This window comes from Cygnus atratus, chromosome 8 (assembly GCF_013377495.2).
Source record: "Cygnus atratus isolate AKBS03 ecotype Queensland, Australia chromosome 8, CAtr_DNAZoo_HiC_assembly, whole genome shotgun sequence".
Taxonomy (NCBI): Eukaryota; Metazoa; Chordata; class Aves; order Anseriformes; family Anatidae; genus Cygnus; species Cygnus atratus.
This window is the reverse complement of record NC_066369.1, coordinates 20,068,893-20,089,283: the sequence shown is the minus strand read 5'-3', so window position 1 is coordinate 20,089,283 and position 20,391 is coordinate 20,068,893. Positions and strand designations below refer to the sequence as shown.

The 20,391-nt window shown below is 37.0% G+C and overlaps 1 protein-coding gene across 1 annotated transcript in view; it reads right to left on the bottom strand.

Annotated features, from left to right (window-relative positions):
- Positions 1-820: 820 nt before the first annotated feature.
- The window catches only part of ADGRL4 (adhesion G protein-coupled receptor L4), an 87,757-nt gene continuing 68,186 nt past the window's right edge, over positions 821-20,391 (bottom strand). The window contains exons 11-16 of the mRNA XM_035537715.1: positions 19,575-19,778; positions 18,331-18,551; positions 18,165-18,231; positions 3,535-3,626; positions 1,758-1,926; positions 821-1,235 (exon numbers count right to left, since the gene is read on the bottom strand). Of these exons, the coding sequence (XP_035393608.1) occupies positions 1,173-1,235; positions 1,758-1,926; positions 3,535-3,626; positions 18,165-18,231; positions 18,331-18,551; positions 19,575-19,778 (816 nt within the window). The 3' untranslated portion in view covers positions 821-1,172. The remainder of the gene's footprint in view (positions 1,236-1,757; positions 1,927-3,534; positions 3,627-18,164; positions 18,232-18,330; positions 18,552-19,574; positions 19,779-20,391) is intronic.

Sequence of the window (20,391 nt, the reverse complement as noted above, 5' to 3'; positions counted from 1 at the left end):
CAAAATCGGAACTGCTGATGTAACATGGTCATGTCCTGATGCAGCAAAACTTGCATCACAAAACGTTCTCTCTTTGATTTCAGCAGATTTGTGTGTGTTCCTAAGGTTAAACACAGGATAAGCGTTCCAAACTCAGGAGCCTTGGAGGAAGACAACTGTTTGAATCAAAGATGCTACAAATAGAGAAAACTGCTGTAATTACAATTTTACATAATATGGACATACATGACCTCAAATTTAAATCTGTATTCTTCTCCATGGGTGATTTCTACCTCTTTACTTTTCATTTGATCCTACAAGGTCTGGATTCCAACTATCTCTATTGTGACAAACTTTTGAAAGCATCTCCTTCCCACAGCCTCCCAAATCATAGTGCCAGTTTAGCAGATCTCAGTCTTTTTGGCAATTAAATTAAATTAAAACAAGAACCAGATATTTTTCAAAGTATTCACAAAATAATCTTTCACTTACAGAATGGCTGTTCCACCATTCTTGTATCAGATCTGATCTCATCTCTTTAGATCTAAACACTTCTTTAACAGTTACAAAAATAAAGAAATGATTAATATACAAATATATATTTCAGAGTGATAAGAGAATAATATTTTAAAAAATCCTTTTTTTAATCTACTTTAAATTAAAAGAAATGTTTTCAAAAGTCTGGACTGTAGCAGATCTTTATCTATTGACTCTTCAATGGAACTCATTCCCTGCCGATGGCCATATAGAACTTAATGTAAGAAGCTAATTACTATGAAAAGACAGTGAGCAAGATTCTGCTACCAAGCGATTCAAAAAATCTGCTGTGCCAGTTAGTTTCTGGTATCTCTTGTTCAAGAACCTCAGATATTTTTTAATATCAGAAACAAAATATAAGTCACGAAAAGTCCTGAGCTCCTTTAGAAATTTGCTTCTTTCCCTGGTCTTCATTAATACATGTTCTGCAATAATCCAGTTTGTTTTGTATACTCTTTGTATACAGCGCAAAATAAATGCTTTGCATGAATGCACATGTATGTACAAAACAAGTCAGTAATTCAGTTAAGTGATATGTCTGTTCACTGGGTCATTTCATACTTTCACAATACCATATTTTCCTGTAATATCTGTAACGACGTCGTCTAGGTTGCTCCCTTCTAACACCATGATGCTCATGCAGGTTTTCCTTCTGTTTATCTTAAGCAGCCAAAACAGCAAGGAACATTTTTGAACAACCTATAATACTCTTCCTGAATCTGAAATAAAAATATAGATTTGGAACATGAAACATTAATAGGTCTATATATGTTTTAACTAATTGTGCACTGATCCCTTTGCTAGATGTTTTAAGGTGGAGCTATTTTTTTTTTCCTTCTTCTTCTTTCGGACAGGATACTGAAAAAGGATAATCTCAAAATTGTGTGGGTAATACGAATCCCGCTACTAGCTGCAAAGACTGGAATTGAGCTTTACTGAACGCATTACGTTACTTCATCTGGCTAATGATGAGTTCTACATTTTTAAAAAGCATTTTTCTGTATTTCATATTTAATAAAAAAAAGGGAGAAAATTTGTGTGAAGGCAAGAATCAGACAGTTGTTCTGCCTCTACCAAAGGCAACAGCAATATATTTCCCCTCTTCTCTTTCCACCCCCAACAAGGGCACAAGGAATTCCTGCCTTGCTCTTATAAAATGTTTGCACCACAACTTGGCTTCAAGACTGGACATGTGCCTGCATGGTTATACGTGACTTCTCCACAAGGAAGGGGACACTTACCTTTCTAGACAACACACAAAGAAATATGAAGATGAACATCCCCTGAAACGCATTGAAGATTGTAAACAGATATGCAGTCACCACAGATCCCTGTACGACATGGAGGACACCGAAGATCCAGGTAGCCCCAAGAAGGAACAGGAGAGCAAGAGCACCTCGGGCACAGGACCTGGGGGAACATTGCAGACAACATGCAGGCAAGTGCTGTTTCCCTTCCTTCACTGCTTGGAAAGGGGAATGCTGCCTAGGCGATTGGTTTCAGCTGCAACGGCCTGAGAAGTGCAAATGCATGGGCTGCTCTTTAGGGTGTGCTGTAGTACTGTGCCACGAATAAGCTCACACAATCGCTGAAGAAGAGTAAAAGAGTAAAACTGGAGGGCCTGAAAACACTGGCTTCTTTAATCTTCAGATATGTTTTCTCTGGTGTACTGCAGCACCATATGATTTGATTTAAATCTACTGTTAGTGTAATTCCCCAAGGAAAAACATATGTCTGTTATGAAGCATTCCCCCACTTCTCCTCCCCCCTCTTACCCTCCTCAAAAAATAACCCAGAAAAATGTACAGTATGCTTTTAGGTCAGTACATGTGCATGACATCAAAGGGTTCCCAGGCTGCCTCTCAGGTTCACTGCAGAAGATGGTGCAAGTTGTAAAACTAGACTTTGTTTCTTTCATTCTTTGTCTTTTTAAAAATATTTTTTTTTGTTTTTAGAGCATAAATACTCTCAAATATTTCCTGGGTCAGAGTATTGATACTTTAAAATTATAGGAGCTGATTGGCTATGATTTTTTTTCCAACATGCTGTAGAGCCCTGCTCACAGACTTGAGCAAATTGCAGCATGTTGTCTTGGAAATAAAACCACTGATTACTTTCTTATTCTTTCTCAGCCCAGTCATTGCAGGACTTCCTTTGAACAACAGACATTTTTAGCACTGTTCCTCTGAAAATGAATAATTTTCAACTTCATTAAAACCAGCTCACCACATGAAGCTACGAAGGGTGAGGAATAAGAGAAAGTAATCAATCAAACAATTGCTAAATCCTAACTATAAATCTAGTGCAATGCATTGAAACTGCAGGAGCGTTCCTAAGCAACACAAACAGTAAGTTGTTTTCAATGTTCCCTGTAGTACACTTCAGCTTTTCCTGCACAAACGGTTTTCAAGGTCCCTATAAATCAGTTTTAAAGAGAGTGAGTTGATGGAAAAATCATAGCAGCATGCAAAGTAAAAATCCTGGAGAGAAACACCCCTCCACACCCCAACACCACAGAAGCACGATGTCCTACTGTAGATTTTTTTTTTTTTTTTACAAAAAATATGAATGGCCTGATTCTCTTATCACTGGATTTCTACATGCCTTCTTACTTCAAGGCAAATATTTTGGTCCCAATTCAGGCATAAGTTTTGAAATCTGTTTTGACTTTCACAGAGGCTGTAGAAAGTATTTAAGAAAAAAAAAAAAGGAAATTATTACTTTAACCTTTCCATCAGCCTTTACCCTTCAGTTGACATGGGCTACTCATTGTGTTCCTCTAACATCTCCCACAAGCCCAGTGTTACCGCACGAAGCACTGCTCAGAAGGAATAAAGATTGCAAAATCTACCTTTAAATCTATATGAGGGAATAACAGAAAGAGAAGAAAGTCTCCCTCCCCCCCCGATCCCCCCAAATCTTCCAGAAAATTAAATTGTAATTTTTGAATCCTTACTTTTGTCTCCATCTGTATTTAAACTTACAGAAGGTAGAATTTGTATTAAATGACAAACTTACCTTATATTCTCGTAACAACTAACTTCTGGCTTTAACATTGCAGTGTGTCGAAATACTTTATAAATAATCACTCCGAAAGCCAGCAAATTAACCTGGGGGGAGGAAAGAAAAGAACTTTTTTAGTTCAAACCAGGGTGCTTTTGAATTTCAGTAACTGTTACACATTTAAATGAAACAAGTCAGATATAGTTTCTGTGTATATGAAACCTAGAGAATCCAGTGCCAGAAGGGAAAAAAAATCCTTTTCTGATTCACGTCTATTAAAAAAATATGAGCCCTTTAATAAAGATTGATCAAACAGGGCTGTAACTCTATCTTATCTCAACAGTATCACTACCAACAGTCTGCAAATGTTTATTGATTTTATTGGTAAAACTCTTTGATTTCCTGCTGAGATTTTTTTTTGTAAGTAGAGATGTTTAAGCAAAGAGAAGAAATGAGAAGAAATGAGAAAAAAAGAAAAGAGCCCCCCCCCCCCTTCTATTATACTGTGTAGATTTGACAAAATGCATATCTTTTGCTTCTGAATCACATTAATAACATCATATGTTTGGAGGTCTTTTGGGTGTGAAAACTTTTAAGTGGCACAAAAAACTTTGAGGTTTACACACAAAAAAATTAAGAAACTAACTTTGGTTGAAATGTTCTTTGCTCAGTATTCTCTCCTCCATTTTATGTTTGTTTCATTCGTGAATAATATCCGCGTATGTATGTTTATTTTCTGCCTTTATAACGGCATTGTTTTATTTGAGTTTGAAACACAAAAAAGCAACTAAAAGAAGCAGTTTCGTAAATGATGCTCAATTATGGTTCTGAACCTTTGCTTGGATAGGCTTCATTGATCATTCACTTAAATTTCTACTGCATTCCTTTAACAATGTGAATGGGTTTGCTCTCTCGCTTAAAATAAAAAAAAAAAAAGAAAACCCTTATTTTGGTTCACAGCATTTAACATGAAAATCTATTTACAATGTTAATAATTGGACCAAATTTTATCTGGATGTCATCCAGAAACTATTTGTAGATCCTTGGTTGTAATCCCTTGGTTGGTTCCTGGGGGTTTACAGCTGTAGACTGAATAGAATTAATACCTTCCCCAACTTGTTTCTTCAGAAAGACTGTGTTGTTTTCCTCCCTCCTTCTTTTTCTTAAAAAAAAAAAAAAGTGCTTCCAAAATGAAAACAAAAGCCTACTATAGGAGCACAGCATCACTTTAAAAAGAATCACTTTCTTTTGTTAACACTTGTTATGTATGTCCTTAGAACATTTTTGTTATGTCGAGGGGGAGTATCTGATATTAAATTCAGGCTCTGCTTTAATTAGCTGCATGCTCATACTTTAATACGGCATAATGTATTTACAATTTGATAAGACAGGAGATAGAGCTGATTAGCAGTTTAGGGAATTAATCCTTCACTGAATACCTTGTACTTGCACTGATCGTGAGAGCTATTCTGAAGCTCCTTGTATTTAAAATTGTAATCTATAATATCTCCTAAACCAGCAATTTTTCAAAGTTAATTATAAGTCAGTCAGCAGTTGTGGATAATTATATACAGACTTACTTTTTATCTTATATTTGTTGGTGAACAATATATCAAATAACATGGTGCGCACACTATAATCTGTGTAACCCAACTAATGTACTTATTAAAATAATCTGGAAAAGGTAGGGTGAAATGTGATCAAAGTACCACAGGCACAGGGAATATACCCTGCTACTTCTTCAGAAGCTGTCAGCAAGACCGCAGCATGAACCGCACAGCCAGCCTTCCTCCCTGCCGGCCCATCACCGAGATCACTAATGTCAATGAGAGCCTTCCTATTGCTGTTAATAGGCTCTTTATGAAGCTTTGTGGGCCAAAGTCCATTATCCTTTGGCCACAGAAAACAGCTGCAGAACTGGAGAGGTTTTGCTGAGCAAGGATGGGGCTGGCAAGGGGCAGATGTGGGGCCTCGCAGTAGAGGACTCCATTTCTCTTCATCCCAGTGGGGCTCCTTTACACAAATACTATTTACACTGTCTGTTGCACAGGATAATAGGATTTTGCCCTCTGCATTGAAGTAATACCCATTAACTATGATCTTTTCATTCATCAATTCATTCTGATGGGAATAATCTGTACATTTCAGGGGAACGAGAGAGGTTAACACCGGTTCTCGGAGTCAGCTGCCAGAACGCAGTCATGGTGCAATAAGTCTCAGGTAGCCTCGCAGGAGGTAGTGTTACAGGGTAATGAAGGTGAGCTTAACTTCTGAAATACCCACTCATTTCCAAGATTTATTAAAGCCTTAAGTAGGTTTTTGCCCCATTTAGAAGCACTCCATTAATAACAAATATCTGTAGCAAAGTGCATAGGCTGCTTTATACAATGTTCAGTGTCTCAAAACGGTAGCTTTTAGACAACTTTTTTTCTTTTTCTTTGTCTTTTTTTTTTTTTTCTTTTCTTTTCAACCTAAGTTAGAGCCTGCTGGCACTGCATTTTGTCCTTTGGAGGACCTCAGTTAGGTAACAATAAAGTTGTTTTAACTGTCCTGAAGTGCAAAAAATCCAGCAACACTTAGGGGAAAGAATAACACGAAATCATGGGTAAAGCTAGCAGAAAAAAAAAAAAGTTAATGTTAATAATGTGTCAGCTCTAGTCTTTGGAGAAGACTGGTATTTTAACAGGTATCTGAAGTTCAACTTGCTCTGCTTCAGCCTGAGACCCTGCATGCTCTTTACCATGAGCAAACCAGTAACCTCAAAAACTTCACATAGGATGGTTGGACTGAATAGTGCTAAAAGGGAAATGGCCTTCATATAACTGATATCCTCAAAGAGCCATTCAACAGCTGGGCCAGGAAGTCAAAACACCCCAAATGTCTGACCCAAGATATGATCACTTAAGACATATTGCATTTATATTGAAAAGTGAAAATAAATGGAAGTAGATGGCTACAAAGGACATCCAAAATACAAATAGGCCCAAGGAATCCTGGATCTCCAAATTTTCTAGCTGGAACAAAGTGACGACGAGAGACACTGACGCATCTAAAAAAGCCTCCAGCTGCTACTTTTAGCCAAATACCGTGCTTTTTGCTTACTTTGGTTGTAATTGTGCATGTTCACTTTTTGCAGTTAAAGCACAACCTTCAGGTGCCGTTGCCTAAGCCTTCGATGACATTATAATTGAGGCTGCCTTGAGGTGACAGGCACGGTGAATGGGAATAAAATGGCAGGCCCAGAAGCAGCAAGCTGGAACGTAGCAAAGTGTGCAGGCAGCTGTGACACCAAACTAGGGCAGACATTGCACGGGCCTGGCAAGGGCCAGCCTGGGGACTGCTGCTTGCCACAGGCTGGCTTTGGGGAGAAGTTACCTGTATAATGAGCAGAGCCACTCTGCAGCTTTGGGCAAACCCAAAGCATGAAGTGTTGCGGCACAGCCACAGTTTTATCAAGTGAATAACGATGTTACAGCGTGACAGGGCAAATTCTTGTGCCTTTGTTTTCAGAGTTATTACATGGCTGAGCAGTCAGAGAGACTGCTGCATGTCCTGAGAAGGGCTCCTGGGCAAGTGTAATAGGCTAAAAGGGGACTGCAGTGATTCCAAGCCCAGAACTGATTTATTTTATTTTTTTTTTAACAAACAACCTCAAACTGCTATTGAGTAAACACTGCATCCAGTCCTTATTATTTCACAAACCTCAGACTTTGCCATTACAAGCCCAGTCCTGTGGGGTGCTGAGCATCCTCAGCCCTCCCCTTGCCCCCCTTCCCCCTGAGATATCAGTGGGAATCAGATTTCACTCAGTGCTCAGGTGCACTACAAGACTAATTTTAATAATTAATCTATTCCTTTTTTCTAAGTGGTTAATCAAAGACAAGGGTTGATATAGGAGCAGCCTCCATTCTAAACATCTTGAGGGAATCATTTCTCCTTAAAGACATTTGTAAAGTGTTTTTAGCTTTCTTAAATTCTAGAAATGTTGTGGTACATTTATGAGCAAATTGTAGGAAACTTAAAATATGTTTATGTGAAATAGACATTGAATGGGGCAATTCTTAGGATCCCATGGAATCAGGATTTTGTACATACGGGCAACAACATTTATGTATCTATTTCACCCAGAATAACTTCCAGAGACCCACACATCTGGACAAGCTAGGGTTTCTTGTACGCCTGTGACCATGTTTAAATGGAGGATGGTAAGTAGTCAGTACATCTCTTTTCAGATAACCTTTGTGAGGGATCGTGAAGATTTAAGACTTTGGAGGGACTTCTGGCCCCATTTCACAAATGATAGAACTGTTTAGTGGCAAAATTCTCATTGTCTCCCATGTTGTCAAGACTTTACAGTTCACGGAGAGTGGTAGTCCCAACGGATCTGTAGGCAACAGCGAGCACTGTCATGGGTTTTACTAGCATTCGCATGTACCACGGATGCACACTGTGGTGTAGAGCAGAACAGTTAAATCTTCGTGCAGTAGTGTTTTGGGGTTCTGCATGGTTCTGTTCGCATATTCACTACTCTGGTGGTGGTGGGTACCACAAAGCAGGCATGTAAGGAAGAGTGCACAGCTGTCTGAAGTGGTAAAGGTCCTAAGATCTGATCTGACTCACAGCCACAAGTCAGACAGCATCAGTCTGGATAATTTCCTCTTGTAAATAAATTCACAGGACAGAAAAAACAATTGCAAATTCAAAGAAATTTCCCAGTGCTTTCCTAATCGCCTTGTCAACAACAAGGAGGTTTTGCCAAAGGAATTAGTCTGGGCAGCTCTGTTCAATCAATCAGTCACATATATTTTAGGATAGGATGAAAAAATCTGTGATGTTAGCTACCTCTACCCAGAGATAGGATAGCTCTGTACATTTCTTTGCTGATGCCTTCCTGCCTCTGTCTGGATATTACCACAGCTAATTGAACAGAGAACTTCTGCCTAAGCTTCTGTAATGAAGGAAAACTGCTCAACAGTGGGCACGGGTAGAGAAAGATGCTGCTGCTTTGGCTTCTACTCCTAGCAGTTCTGGGACCACCACACTAGAATTTCACCCATCTACAATTTGCAGAAGGAAATAATAGAGTTTTATAGATACCAAAACATAATATTTATTAGGCTCTCTTTCCAAAGATGAGGATCCAGAAAAGCACTGAGAAACAATCTTGTCTATTGTCTGAGCAAATTACAAACCTCCCCGTTGATTACAAACTGTATTTTGCAAACTAAGTAATAATATAAAAATGAGCACATAGGTCCTAAAATGTTAAATGTTCCAAGCTGTTGGAGTTCTGCTAATAGCACATTGCTTAGCAACTGCTATATTTAAAATAGATCCTTAATTCCACTGTTAAATGTACGTATTTTACATACTGGAAGAGTAGCATAATGTTCTATCCTCAAATAAATATGATGTTAGTGCTTCACACTGTATGAAACACTTTCTGTGTAGGTACAGAATGATAGTTATTTTTAGTTGAGCACTGAATGATATGAAATACACAAAATTTAATAAAGCATGCAAAACATCTGCCTGCAAATAAAAATATTTGCACTCATGTTGAAGAGTTGTAGTTTCTTTCATAATTAATTACAATTAAATTGTAAGATACTGAGTGAAGTGATATATCATCATTTTGCCCCATCAAGGTAGCTGACAGCTGTCAAGTTTTGCAACAGAGAAATCTTTTTTTCTATTCCTTCCTCTCTCCTTTTTTTTTTTTTTTTTTTTTTAAAGCAAATCAAAAGAGCACTTGAATGCTCAGAGGGAAATGGTCCATCTTTAATGGAGGTAGCTCACTTAGCACCTGGACATCTTGCAAACTGAGATAGATCTTGATGAGGTATTCAAGAAAATTTTGTCCAACAGTTTTTTGTTGAAAAATGTCAGTTCATCATCAGTAAGATATTTATTGGTTTAGATTACATTTTCACCAGAATAGGCTTTCTGACCAGCATAGCTTTTCTGATTAAAACCAGAAAGGACAGCCACTTCTGAACAATGAAAAATTCCTGTGGACAGGACATTTATCCAGGATGTAGGAGACATGGGCACAATTTTCTGTTGTACTTAATATTCAGACTATAATATGACCCTTCGTTCCTCTAGCCTCTGTACCAGCTATTCACCACTATCGCTCCGTTAGCCCTGCTGGATCTGTTCCATGCCATATAAATAATTAAATATTCACTGGAGCAGGGAGACCTGGATCTCCCTCACCCTGCAGTTTCTCAGCCAGGACTATCTAAAGACAATTCTTGTTTTAATAATGGAGTAATTGTTTAATATGAGACCAAAGAATTGGTAATTTCATGTACAATATTATTGTGTAAAAGATACACTCCAGCCTTTCAAAAGTTATTTAAACACTTTAAACACCAGCCTTTTAAGGCTCTCCAGTGTTACAAAGAAGAGCCAGTATAAGAAAGAGGCAGCTAATTCTAAAGATTCAGATATACTAGTTCTGATTCAGTCTGAGCACTTTACATTCAGACTTCAAAAATGAAGCCCCCAAATCATTCCCTTTTCCTTTCTTAGTCCCTGTCTCAATAATTGATGAAACCATCTATATGCTGATGTCAGATCTCACAAAAAAAAGAATGAGAAAATTTCTCCTGCTGCTCTCTTAGGCATATACTTGAATTTTTTACATATATCATATTGAATTTGTCTCTTTCAAAAAATGTCTGAAGTTCAGAGCAGCTGTATCTGTATCAGTCTTTACAATGACCCTCATTATGAGCGTTTGAATTAATGAGCTTGTGATGGTCTGAATTCTGCCGCAGAGAGCAATACATTTCTGTCTCTCTGTCTGTCTGGCTAATGGCTGGGTAAAATGACAACATTCAGTGGGTCATCGTTATTTCAGTCAGGGGAGAACAGAATTAAGCTATTAACAATACAACAATTTAAGCTTCAAAATGAAAATGTATGCCATATTAATTGCATAAAATTGGACACAAGCTGGCAGTCAAACAGTCTGGGTTTGTCACCTGACTGATTTATCTCATTATCATGTCCCCAGTGAATATACCTTCTCGAATGCTTTAGGTATACAACAGCAGCCTTATTTGGGAGTAGAAAATGTAACAAAAACATTAATAAAACCCCTCCAGGCTGTATTTTGGGGAAATATTTTCAGCAATGCAGGATTAGATTTTTATGATTCTAAGATTTTAATACTTTCACTTGTTTAAAAGCGAAAACACAGCTAACTTAGTTTATTTCAAACCCTGTCTCAGGAAATACATAATTTTCACACAGACTTTCTCTTTCTATATGAATACATGAATATTTCAAAGTTGTGCTTTTACATACCTCAAGCTGTAGGTTTAGATTCAATTTAATAACTAAGTAGTTTTCCTTATATTTTTAGAACACTTATAGAAAGCTCTAAATAAATAAATAAGTAGATGGGAGTTTATATTTTTCATCAGAGTAAACAGCTTCTCACAGTCTTCTGGATTCAGTACTATTTCTTATTGGATTGCAAAGCTAAACACATACTGACCTAAATATTTTAATTTAACCTCAGTTCTGCAGCCAAGGGCAGGAGGGATGAGCCAACATAGAACTGTGTCTGACCTTGGCCATAAATGTTAGCCCAAGTAGATCCAGTGGTAGGGCAGGGATCTGTCTTGCTCTCAGTATAATTGTAATTAGATATGCTCTTCTCCTTTTCCAAGAAGCTCTGAGAAGGTGTACTTACTTGGGAGTTGGTAATTACATAAATCAGGCTGTTTGATGCACTCATTACAGGTGCATCAAAGATTCAGACTACATCTTAGACCTCTCCCATGTGTTTTTCTTTTTTTTTTACAAATGTAAACCTGTCTTACACTGTATCTGAAGCCTTATGCAAGACCACTACAGAAGCATTTTTTAGAGTTGAAAAGGACTGAAGTAGTTGTATTTTATCTTTTAGCACAAGCAGCTCCAGTGAATGGAAGAGCTACCAGAATGGATACAGCAAGAGGAGTGTGACTGAGATATCGGGTCTGACAACAGGCTACTTTGCCATTTTGGAGCTATGAATAGTGGGCAGAAAGCTGTCCATGCCTTCCACAGCCAACCAGATCCTGTGAAGGAGTTGGCCCTTTGCCTTTTAGAAGTATTTATGATTCTGCTGTGGATATGGTCACAAAATTGCCTTCTGTGGATTATGGTTGTACTCAAAGCCACAAAAAGCTCTTTCAATGAGCACTTCTCTTCCAAAGTGAATATTCACATGAAATTACTACTGTGAATATGAATTTACTTTTCTAAATGCCTGCAAATGATGAACCAAAGGGGCAGTAGAAGAGTGAAAGAAAATGTGATTTGAGTGAGAAAATATGCAGTGTGGATATAGTCAGTATGTAATTATTAAGAAAGTAGAGAAAACATCAGTCTGTTAATTATCTATAGCAAATTTTGAGTCCTCTCAATGAAAAATTTAGGGTAAGTGTATGTGTTTATGGTAATTGTACTTATATCAAGGCAACAAAGAATCACTGAAAGCATATTAAGGAACAAAATAATAATAATTAAAAAACAAACAAACGTATGACAATTCAGACAATTGTGGCATTCTTGTAAAAATTCACTGAGGCTGAAGATACATGGATACATTAAAATAGTGTGATGAGTTTGTTCCTATGTAATGACATAAGAGAAAGCAATTTACATTTTTTGGACTAATGGTCACAGACTCTTTTTTCAGGTATTTCCAGGGACCTTAGAACAGGGGTTTTAATGATGGTTTTGAAGGTCAAAGGGAAAGAAGGAAAAACCTCTTTCCCCTGAAGGTCCTGGCCTTGCTGAAAAACTGCATCCATTGGTATGGCAGTGTGGAAACTGTGGTTTGGAGACTAAAGCTGATCCTGTCAACAGAACAGGACCAGTACTTTCAGACTCAGTGACTATTTAGCACAGCAGGTATTGCTGTTTGCTGAACAGCATTGCGGTTTGAAATAATTTGTTTCAAGCAAAGTTGCAGACTCAGTCTCTAATGCCACTGTGTAATTAATTATTTCCACTTTATCCACAATGGCATAAGAAATGCAATGGAGACACCTTTAACTGAAGCCACAGAGGGGCTAATGAAAAGGGACTATTATTTTTTCATAAAGAATAATAAAGCCATTGCTAGTCCCAGTAGGAAATTTATTTCCACTAAAAAGGCAGACTGAGGAACAAGAGTAGATATAAGAAGTGTTTAAAATAGCTATTTTCTAAAACTCATACACTAAACAGTACAGAGTATATTTCCTCATCTAGCTAAGAAACATAATGAGGCATTTGTTACAAATAACCCTTAGGAAAAACAAAAAACAAAAAACAGACTATACAGAATTTTCCAAATCATAAATATTCAGTAAAAAGTGTGAGATGGTGGTATGATTTGTTATGATGGAGGCCAGAGGTCAAACAACTTTTTCAATAGTACTCCTTAGAATATCAAGGGTAGTGAACATGACCTGCTTCACTGAGAACAGGAATAATAATGTGAAGAAGCCTAAGGAGACAGTGTACCTGATTACATTTGTGTGGGATGATTGGCTTTGGGGGGCTGTTTTTTTATTTAAAAGGGAGCAATGGACTGTCAGATCATGCTCAACATTGAAGTGTGGGAAAACGTAAAACTTAAACTCTTTGAATATTTACTTCTCTACAAGAAAGATGTTCATTTTGAATGGCCTAGATTAGAGTATTAAGTACATGAAATTTGTGAGTATATGAGAAAATAGCAGAGTAATGGATTTGCCAGGAAATTTTTCTGCATTGATTGCAGCAGTATTACTAATCCTGAATCAACCTAAATGTACAGAACTGAATAAGTATTAGAGCTGTCCAATAAGATTTGATGAATGCACTATTACATTAATTTTACTTTTTTTGTTGTTGTTGAATAAATTATTTGACAAATAATGGTAAAATTAATCAAATAAATTATCTGATGAATATATTTTTTAAGTAATCGACTAGCTCTAATGAATATGCAGGCAGTTCCTTAATGAAAAGCATTACTCTACTGTTAACCTGCTTTCATCACTCATATGTCACTTTTTTATATTTTGCAACTGCAATCTGTATATTTTATTCATTTACCCATTCATTTATACGTGGGAAGTTCAAAACAGTCTGGTTAATCAATCACTGCAATTCTTAGAGTATTTTTGCTTGAAAGTTGATTATTCATTACATTTATTGCATACAGGAATGCTTAATAAAAGGAACCTGGCTTTTCTGAGGACACCTCTCCCAACAAATACTCTTGGCTTGTATGTTCCAAGTCAAGTTAACAAGAATGCTCTGCAAATTGCAGAGTCCATTTATAAGCCAATTTTGTAGTTTCAAACACTACAATTACCAATTGTTTCAAGAAACTGGAGCTTGAAGTTGAGCCAGACATCTTCAAGGTCCCTGAAAACACACATTAGAGGAGTAAAACAAGGAAGAGCATACAAGAGCAACCCCTTAACTGCACAGTGCTAGGATGTTTAGATAAAAGCCACATACAGGATTATTTGGATGGTGTGCAATTTTGGATGTTCCACCCTCAAAGAACAAGTCTGTATTTTGTCATTACAGAGGTGGTCTCAACAAAAAATACTGATAGATTTGTACTGTTAAATGGCAAATTATACCTGTTAATGTTACATGTCAAACTTCTGAGTCATGGTTCCTCACAAGGGTATGCCAATTTATTGTGGCAGTGATAGTGGGTGGAACAGTCAAGCCTGCACATCTCTGTCAATACTGCAAAGGTGCAAATCAAGATATCATGTGTCCCTTTGAACTTTTTGCACAAAGCTCAACTAAACAGATTTTGAGAGAATGTTGTCAGAAAGAGGCATATTAAAAGGGTCCTCTACCATTACACACAGAGTAGCAGTGATTCTCTTCCAAATTTTCCTGTTAATGGCTCATAGACTTTGGGTAAGTACAGCATTAATAGTCTTTGTCCAGCCTTTCCAAACAGCATAATTTCTGCCACTGGTTGGACATCTACCATATAGCTGTTCCTCACAGTAGGTATGAATGGAGGTACATATCCAAGGTGTTTGAAAGACAAAGTTCCCACAAATGTCAGCGATGTGGAAGAAAGCCCTTACATGTGTCTGCTCCCACTCAATACAGAGTATGCAGTCATGAGAGGTGGGAAAAGCCTTGCAGAAGGCCTGTACAATGGGAAGGAGTCTGTCTTTGGCTGACATTACACGCTCATCAAAACTGCAGCTGCATTACCCTGCAGAAAAATGGTTATTTCAATTCTAGACACTTCCTATTACAGGGAGATTATTATTGTAAGAGTGTATTACAAAAGAAAAGAAAATGTTCTAGGGATTTTTTTTTTCTCTTTCCTACCTTTTATCTCTGGAGCTTATATTTATATTTGCCTCAATCAGGCATAGGTTGTGGTGTGTGTGAGTGTTTGTCCCTTAAAGCTTGTGATAAATTCACTTTTCTATTAAAAAGTTTAAATACTTGTTATAAATAATTTCACCACACTTGTATGCTTTGATCTAATCTACTGCATAGTTTTAGCTAAAATGGTTGTGGTTCTAAAGATTACAAGCATTAGGAGAAAGAAATAAGTTGTGGAAATTATCTTCAGCTTGCAGCTTGCTTTACAAAGGTTTAAGATACCCTTTCTTTTCTAAAGAGCTTCTGACCCACTCTTTTTCATGTACGGTCACCAATCTAATAATAATAATAATTTTTAGACGGGATCAATAAGGCCATTGCTTTACACTTAAGAATTCTAATAGGACTGTAATATTAATAAGCAAACACCTTCAGAAGTAGTCTTACTGCTTAGGCAATCAGAGGAGAACTTAGTTTGTACTCCTGATAAACACTTGAGCTCCTTGTGCTTTGCTATTGTTACTGCAGATTTAAAGCCCAAGCATGTGTTTGAAACAACATGCCTGGAGACAGAAAATCCACTGGTACAGAACCAGTTCTGTTCTTCATCATTTACATGCTGTTTCAACAGCATATTCCAGTATAATCCAAACCACAAATCTCCTGGGGCTCCATTCACAGAAACTAAAAGCACCGTTTGAGTACGTGGGCTTTTGTGCTGACAATGAGTTTAATGTTTTTGTGCAAGAAACAGCTTTGCAGTGAGTGGCTCTCCAGAGTTTTTCTGTCCAAACTCTCCAGGCTATCTTGGAAAACCTGTAGAATCAATGCCATTAGCAGATGAATCTCAGAAATAAAGGTAAGCTTGAAGCTGCCGGAGTTTGTGGTTTTCTACTTGAGGTCCTCTATCTGGTTATCACAGAACAAAAATAACATTACTTTTCAGAGGAATTAGTCTTAATTAGTCTTTTTTTTTTTCTATTTTTTTTCCTTTTTCCCCTTTAATTAGCTATGGGCAAGTTGGGAATCTTAGAAAGATAGGTATATATAATTAAAAGGACTTCCTGATTGGCACTACCTTGGAAAGAGTTTAGTCTTTGTCACAGTGCCCATGCAGTGCAGTCAACAGGAAGGCTGGACAATGGAAACAGAAATAATGTCACCAGTGCGCATTCCACAGAGCAGACATTTAACGCCAACTTTATCATCTAAAGTTAATACCTATTTTCACAAGGTTTTCCATATTTTCCACAGAGAATAACTTGGATAGGACAGAGCTAGCTCTCTGCCCGATTTGAAAACCTCTCTCTTGCAGATCAGGCTTCTATTTGCAATTGCCCCTTAAAAACAAGTAGTCAAAGCTCCCCCCAGAAGAAACAACCACACAGCAGGCTAAGCAGCTCACTGAAAATGGGGTATGTTTCCTCCCCAGTGTAGTAGTGCACATGTACATGGTTATGAAGAGAAATAATACTATGAAAACAAGTATTCACAAAATGTTTCCATAACATAGCCAAACATAGAAAAACAATTGAAGGGCTGTTTCCAGTCCAGCTACAGCCCCTTTATGTGGCTTAACTTAGGCAAGGGAACAGGAAAAAAAAGACACCAGTTGTCTGCTATTCTCTTCCATAGGAAGAGTTCATCTGTACATAGGACCTGTACCTACTTCTGTTGCTTCATAAGAGTTGTCTGTAGCCTCAGCGAAAGGCTATGGACTTCAAAGTCCAGCTTGCAGGATGTGCCTCTGCAGCCAGCTAGACTTACCTCAGAGCCAACACAGACCTGCTCTGCCTCTGTACTGTGTACCTAGGGTCCCGTATCAGGCACAGCTCATCTGGAGCTGAAAACAAGGTTGCAGATGTATACATTTTGGCCATTTTTAATGATTTGATAGCATAGCTTTCTTGTACTAACAGTGCAGTTATATGTCAGTGATCATAAATCTTCACCTGAAGGCAGATGAGGTATAGGAAGGAAAGCAACAAGAAAAAATCTCAACAATGCAAGCTGACTTCATGGAAGAAAGAGATAAGGTCCAAAGATGTAAAAGGAAATTGCCAACTTAAACTTAAGAACTGTAAGAATTTTCAGAAAATGCTGGTCTTTCCCCTTATTAACCTGTCAGTGCCATCTGACCCCAGAAGCACAAAGCAGAGGGAGTTTTGCAGCACCTTGCCTCTCTGGAATTCTGCTGTGCTAACCAGCAGGGTGAAGTGGGGAGGCATCACCTTGTGGTTGCATCTGGCAGGTTGCTCCCAGCCTACCCCCAGTCTACAGTAGGAGCTTGGGATGGAATTGGACCAGACTTATACTTGATACTTTATTCATCTTTGAAACATCTAATGCCCTGAAATAAAACTGTTTTACTATCATCTTGTGTGTGTCGAGCCCTGCCACTTCTTCCTTATACAAATCCTCACATTTATCACCATCAGCTTAAAAAGCAAGGAAGGGTTATTATTGACTTGACCATAGATGTTATAAGGCTTCACCATTGTACCTTCTCCTTCTGTTAGCTCCAGCTATTGCCCAATCACTGTCAACCTAGTCATACAAAATAATGCCCCATTACAGCTGGAATGGTTTGTTAAACTTTATAGCACTTAGAAATGCTCTTGAGGCACCAAAAATGTCTTGATTCAGAATGGAACATATAATACCTGCCAAATTTGCAGGTTTGAAACCACTTCCAATAAGAATTAAAAAAGCCTTCTTCACAGCTGAAATAGGGCTATCAATACTTGACTTGTCTGCCCATGTGAAATAGCGGGTTCTTTTCTCTGACGTCGCAATTTAGTTTAAAATAGCTTTGATGATGACAGGGTACATGCGAGTGATAAAACCATAAAGATGACAGTCTAATCTTACAAAGATGACCGATCACTGATAAGAGATTAAGTCATACAACATTTGAAAAACCAGATTATCTGTCTGCTAGTACAGTGTCTGTGTATACCTCCTGCCGAGCCATGCTGAGATGCCAATGACATACAAAGATACTACTTCTTAAAAATGCTTTTCTCAAACCATTGGATTGAAAAATAAGAAAACAAGTGAGGAAAAAAAAGCTCTGATCTTATATTGAGCTTTTTTTGTCAAACATTTTTTCAGGCTAGTGAAGTATTTAGATGTACAGCATATAAATAATTTAGAGACACTGTAAAAGGGTCTAAATTAGCCAATTCTGCCCTATAATTAGCACTCACAGCTATGCTGGCAATGGGTGGGTGATTATTAAACACCTTTTATTATTGGTTTTATGTACTACAATAAAAAATGAAAATTATACTTACAAGAATTATTAGACATGCTGGTCCTATAAAACTCCATATAAAGTTATTCCTTGTGCTGAGCCAACATCTGAAAAATAAACAGCACAAAACATCTTGAAATGTGCAAGGCTGTTGTGACTATTGCATTCTCACGTATGTTGATTTGAAATCAAAAACAGCAACTTACACTTCTGTGGTGCCATAGTACTTGTATCCCAGTGCAGCAGAGATCCCAACAACCACGGCCGGACTAACATAGCCAAAGACATAAAAATTCTTGTGCAAGAAACCCTTGTTGTAGATGACTCCCACAACTATAAGGTAGAGGTGAATACCTTCAATGCACATCCATGCAAAAGCAGCTAGAAGGAAATAATGGAGTAATCCAGCAGTAATTGAACAGAAGAGCTAGAAATTCAATCAGAAAAAGCAAGAATCATAATTCTATTAGTATGTCTTTCTTAATATTACAGCATAAGCACAGCAACCTAGCAATGCTCAAGTGGTGGCCCAGCAACACAGATGTAAGGCTGATTGACAAGAACTTGACCTGTACCCTCAAGAACACTTGTTCATTAGTGTTTTCTGTAGCAAATAGTAAAATAAGAGGATAACATTCAACTTTTAAAATGGAAGCATGCCTTCCCAGAAAAACTGTGTAAATAAACTGACAAGGTTGATTCCACGGTTACACCTGAGTAGTCTACATGCTTTGCTGATCTAGATAAAGCTTATTTTTATGATTTTGATAACAACACAAATAGGCTTCACAAGTTTTTTATTTATTTTTATTTTTATTGTTATTTTTTATTTATTTTTATTTTTATTTTTTTATTTATTTTTATTTTTATTTTTATTTATTTATTTATTTTTATTTTTATTTTTATTTTTATTTTTTATTTTTTTTGATAACTTATGTATAATTAAATTTCTTAAAACTAATCTGAGACGGAAGAATTAACAATTCTACTTGTATGAAAAGTGACAAGGATTCAAGACCTTACATTTAGAAAGCAAAAGTTCCTCAGCCAACAGTGCAATGTTGCAAAGTCTACCTTGGGACTGTAGCTCTGGCCTGGCTTTTAGGGAAAATTATCATCCAGACAGCCACCATCATTGGTTTATACAGCATTTAAACAGATGGGAAAATACCAAATGCATTGAGTCCACAGTCTCGGTTAAAGTGACAAAGTTTAAATGAAACCCATGGAGCAAAGTCAATTTACATCAGCTCAGATGACAGTTCTACTCCAGATAACAGCAAGCTCAGGTGACTGTTTTATGTTTCCTGTTACTAGACTAAGAAGCCAGTGTCACTAGAATATTCATACTGATACTAGAAGGAACTGGAAGTAGGTGGAAGATGGTATCTCATACTGTATATTTACTTTACAGCACAAAGTCAAGCCACAACAAGTGAAAAATACCCACCTTATTATTGTTCATATTAATTCCAATCAGAAAAATAAGTTCCGCCAGGAAAAGGCTGCAGCAGAGGTTTTTGTGAATTGTAGTTCTAGTGCTTTGAATTTCACTGAAGAACCAGAATGTAAAAATGCACATGGAGAGGCAAATCAGCGAAATAATTATTCCTAGCTGAGTGATTCTTGTAAGAATGTTATAATTTGTAACACCCTGGGGGAAAATTATAATATAATATTTAAAAGAATAGCTTTGTACATTCTTAAGTAAAACCACATTCTATAATACAGATTTTTTTCTTCTTTTTCCACAAAATATTAATCAAAAATATTTGTAGAGCTTCAGTCTAAATGTACACTTTGGATAATCTAATTTTTTTTTTTTTTTTGTGAGGCAGATATAACTGTAGGGGAAATTAGTAATGAACTATATATGTTACTGTTCTTGCATTTTCTGATATTTTCTACCAAAACTTTATTAATATCAGTATCTCCTAATATGATTTTAAAATCAGATCATTTTAGTGAACGACAAACACACTGGTAGTAGGACATATATTAATATGACATGAACATTTTCTAATATAAAAGGACTTATCACAACAGTGACTTAGATAAGCAAAATTGAATAACCGTCTTACTGAATTTACAACATGATCAAAACAAGACTCTGAAATAACAATCACTTCAAACAAATGCTATTCCAGATATGTAACATGAATGTTCTCTAAACAAACACAGGCTATTTTAATATTGGATGTGAGTATTTTCTGTATAGAAACACAGTTACATTTATTGCTTGGTATTCACACAAAAAATCTCTGAAA